Source organism: Peromyscus californicus, unplaced genomic scaffold (genome assembly GCF_007827085.1).
Source record: "Peromyscus californicus insignis strain IS unplaced genomic scaffold, ASM782708v3 Scaffold_11__1_contigs__length_118956290, whole genome shotgun sequence".
Classification (NCBI taxonomy): domain Eukaryota; kingdom Metazoa; phylum Chordata; class Mammalia; order Rodentia; family Cricetidae; genus Peromyscus; species Peromyscus californicus.
In genome coordinates, this window is record NW_026294402.1 from 96,995,721 (window position 1) to 97,000,025 (window position 4,305).

The 4,305-nt window shown below is 41.7% G+C and overlaps 1 protein-coding gene across 1 annotated transcript; it reads left to right on the forward strand.

Moving 5' to 3' along the window:
• The first annotated feature begins 205 nt into the window (after positions 1-205).
• On the forward strand, positions 206-1,338 carry LOC128105428 (heterogeneous nuclear ribonucleoprotein A3-like). Its single transcript, XM_052730580.1, has one exon. The coding sequence runs from the start codon at positions 232-234 to the stop codon at positions 1,336-1,338; it is 1,107 nt and encodes a 368-aa protein (XP_052586540.1). The 5' UTR covers positions 206-231.
• The last annotated feature ends 2,967 nt before the right edge of the window (positions 1,339-4,305 follow it).

Consider the following 4,305-nt stretch of genomic DNA (forward strand, 5'->3'; position numbering starts at 1 on the left):
AGTGATGGGATTAAAGGTGGGCACCACCATGTCCAGCCTATGAGTTATCTTTTCTCTGGCGCCTTCAACTTTGTTTTCTGAGATAGGGTCTCTCATTGGGACCTGATGCTTACAGATTAGCTATAGTGGCTGCAGCTACCCATCGGGGCCATCCTGTCTCCATTCCCCCAGTGCTAGGACTACAAACACATGCCCGGAACTCAAGTTGGAAGAGGCGAGTCCGGTCTCAAAATGGAGGGCCATGATCCAAAGGAACCAGAACAGTTGGGGAAGCTGTTTATTGGTGGTCTGAGCTTTGAAACCACAGATGATAGCTTAAGAGAACATTTTGAGAAAGGGGGCACACTTACAGACTGTGTGGTAATGAGAGATTCCCCTCGACCAAAACGTTCCAGGGGCTTTGGTTTTGTGACCTACTCTTGTGTTGAAGAGGTGGATACTGCAATGTGTGCTCGGCCACACAAGGTTGATGGGCGTGTGGTGGAACCAAAGAGAGCTGTTTCTAGAGTGGATTCTGTAAAGCCTGGTGCCCATTTAACCATGAAGAAAATTTTTATTGGTGGTATTAAAGAAGATACAGAAGAATATAATCTGAGAGACTACTTTGAAAAGTATGGCAAAATTGAAACCATAGAAGTTATGGAAGACAGGCAGAGTGGAAAAAAGAGAGGATCTGCTTTTGTAACTTTTGATGATCATGACACAGTTGATAAAATTGTTGTTCAGAAATACCACACTATTAACGGGCATAACTGTGAAGGGGGAAAGGCCCTTTCTAAACAAGAGATGAAGTCTGCTGGATCACAGAGAGGTCGTGGAGGTGAATCTGGCAACTTTATGGGTTGTGGAGGAAACTTTGGAGGTGGTGGAGGTAATTTTGGTCGTGGCGGAAACTTTGGTGGAAGAGGAGGCTATGGTGGTGGAGGTGGTGGCAGCAGAGGTAGTTGTGGAGGTGGTGATGGTGGGTATAATGGATTTGGAGGTGATGGTGGCCACTATGGTGGTGGTCCTGGTTACAGTAATAGAGGAAGCTATGGTAGTGGTAAACCAAGATATGGAAACCAAGGTAGTGGATATAGTGGTGGTGGAGGAGGATATGATGATTACAATGAAGGAGGAAATTTTGGTGGAGGTAACTATGGTGGTGGTGGGAACTATAATGACTTTGGAAATTATAGTGGACAAGAGCAATCAAATTATGGGCCCATGAAAGGGGGCAGTTTTGGTGGAAGAAGCTCAGGTAGTCCCTATGGCGGTGGCTATGGATCTGGTGGTGGAAGTGGTGGATATGGTAGCAGAAGGTTTAAAAAAAAAGCAGAAAAGGGCTCCAGTTCTTAGCAGGAGAGAGAGCGAGGAGTTGTCAGGAAAGCTGCAGGTTCTTTGAGACAGTCGTCCTAAATGCATCAGAGGGACTGTAAAAATCTGTCACAGAAGGAGCGATGATCCATAGTCAGAAGAGTTACTGCAGCTTAAACAGGAAACCCTTCTTGTTCAGGACTGTCATAGCCAGAGTTTGCAAAAAGTGCAGCTATTGATTCATGCAATGTAGTGTCAATTAGATGTGCATTCCTGAGGTCTTTTATCTGTTGCAGCTTTGTCTTTTTCTTTTTCTTTTCATTACATCAGGTATATTGTCCTGTAAATTGTGGTAGTGGTACCAGGAATAAAAAATTAAGGAATTTTTAACTTTTCAAAACAAACAAAAAAAAACCCACATGCCCACATGCTTTTTCTGTGTTTGGGGTGGGGGTGGGGGTGGGACAGAGCATTCATCATGCAGCAAGAACTTTACTGACTAAGCCATGTCCCAAGCTAGTGATTTGTGTGTGTTTGTGCGCACACATCCTGATGCTTTGTGACTTGGACAGATCTAAACAATTTCTAGTGAAGCCTTAGGATCGTCTAAGCAGATGATGGTATCATCTACAGCACATAATTTCTTTTCTATTTGTATCCCTTTTTCTTTTACTTGTTTCATTGTTCTAGCCTAAATTTCAAGTGCTGCACTGAGTAAGTGTGGTGAGAGTGGGAATCCTTATCTTCTGCCACATGTAAGAGGAAATTGATTCAGATTTTCCCTGTTCAGTCAGATGTTGGCTATGGGTTTGTAATGGAGTTTTAGTATGTAGAGTCATGATCTACCTATTGGTGTAGGACTTTTTTCAGGAAAAGATGTTAAATTTTGACAAAGACTTTTCTGCATCCATTGGGATGATCACATGAGTTTGTCCTTAACTTCCCTCAAATAACTATGGTTGATGTATCTTACATATTCTGCTATGCCGTATCTAATTTTCATTCATTTTAGGACTTTGAAAAATCCCTTCCCTGATTTCCCTAGTCACTGCTTATTCATAACTGGACTGTTTGGGGTCCATGTGTGCTATAGACTCCTTTCCTCTCTCTCGCTGCTGATTTCTGGCTTCACTCCAGTCACATCTGATAAAGAAATGATTTCGGGCGAGGGACCCATTCCCCCACCCCTCGGTGGAAGGGAAGGAGTACAAGAGAGTCCAGATGAGGGCCAACCTTCAGCTTAGTGCTGCCCTCCCCATGGGCAGAGATGCTTCTGTTTCCGGTGGGCGGTAGTTAACGCATCACTGACCAAAGTGCTGAGAATAAATGACCATGGAGTATTCAGCTTTAAATGGAACATCTAGAGCACCCCCTCCAAAACCCAGGGAACCTGACAGAAGAGGGCTCAGGGAGAATGGAAGAGTCTGGAAATGAGAAGGAACACTATGAAAAACTGTCTTCTAGACACAGCATGAGTGTTTCACTCAGGAACTCACAACAGCCGTGTTTATCTGCACAAGACCGTGTGACACTGGGCCCAACAATGTCGCATTGTACATGGGGGCGGGACTAGAGGTGATTAGTGGTTACTGGAGGAGGAACCACAGCCTTCGTTGATGTATTCACTAGTAAGTTGTCCTAACTCAGGTAAATAACCGCCACTACCATGTTTATGTAGGCAACCCTAATTGAATGCATCAAAAGGCATGAAAAGAGAAGACTGACTTGCAGAGAAGACAGGCTTCAGAGAGCAGGAGGAAATAAAAGAGGATTATGTGGGGATTTTAATCAAAGTACAAAATATATGTATGAAATTGTGAAGCTTTAAAAAATTATTTCGGGGCTGGAGAGTTGGCTCAGAGATTAAGAACACCGGCTGCTCTTCCAGAGGTCCTGAGTTCAATTCCCAGCACCCACATGGTGGCTCACAACCATCTGTAATGAGATCTGGCGCCCTCTTCTGGCCTGCAGGGACACATGCAGGCAGAACACTGTATACATAATAAATAAATAAATCTTTAAAAAAATTATTTCAAGTTTTAGGGTTGTTTCTATATTTGCTCAATTTTGCTTTAGAACTTAAAATATCTGTTTGGGAGTAAGTTATGTGAGTAGCTGAAAAGAATGTGTGTCTGTCTCAGTTCTTGTATGGGATGATTTATAGCTGTCTGTCCACTTGATCTACAATATACTTTAACCCTGACATTTCCTTGCTGATTTGGGAGATATTGGAGATACTCATTATTAATATAAATCATGCCCAGTAGTGTTTATAAAATTGAGTGCCCCAACACTCAATGTATAAAAATACAATACACACACACATGCATATACATAATTATTATAGTGTCCTAATGGGTTCTTCACTTTATCACCATGTAGTGACTTTCTTTGTCTCTCCTCACTAACTCTGGCTTGAGTTATACTTGGTCAGATATGACAATAGCCACTCCTGCTTGCTTTTAGGTTCCCCTTGCTTGGAATGTCGTATTCCCTCCCAAACTTTCAGTCAGTGTGTCTATGTCATCACTGTAAAGTAAGTTTCTTGCAGACAGCAACTACTTGGATTTTTTTTTAATTCAGTCAACTATTCTATGTCTTTCAATTGGAGAATTAAGACCACTTACATTTACAGTTATTATTGAAAGGTATGCATTAGTTTGTGTAATTTTGTTCTTCTAGCTGTAGAGAATATTCTAATGCTCTTATATTTCACCCTATTCACCTTAGACTAGTGTTTACTACATCAATAATCTTTGATTCCTCCGATTCTTATCTGTTTATCTGCTCTTCCAGTGAGATTTCTCCTTTACTGAGATCTCATGTCTTACTTCTGTCTGTGTGTGGGATTAAGTATCTTATACTTAATTAACTAAATTAAGTATCTTATACTGAAATCATATACTGGCCTAATGGTCATGAATTCTTTTAGTGTACGCTGATCTTTGACAGTCTCCATTTCTCAACTGATCCTTAAGGATAAGTTTCCTGGACATGGCTGGCTAAGTT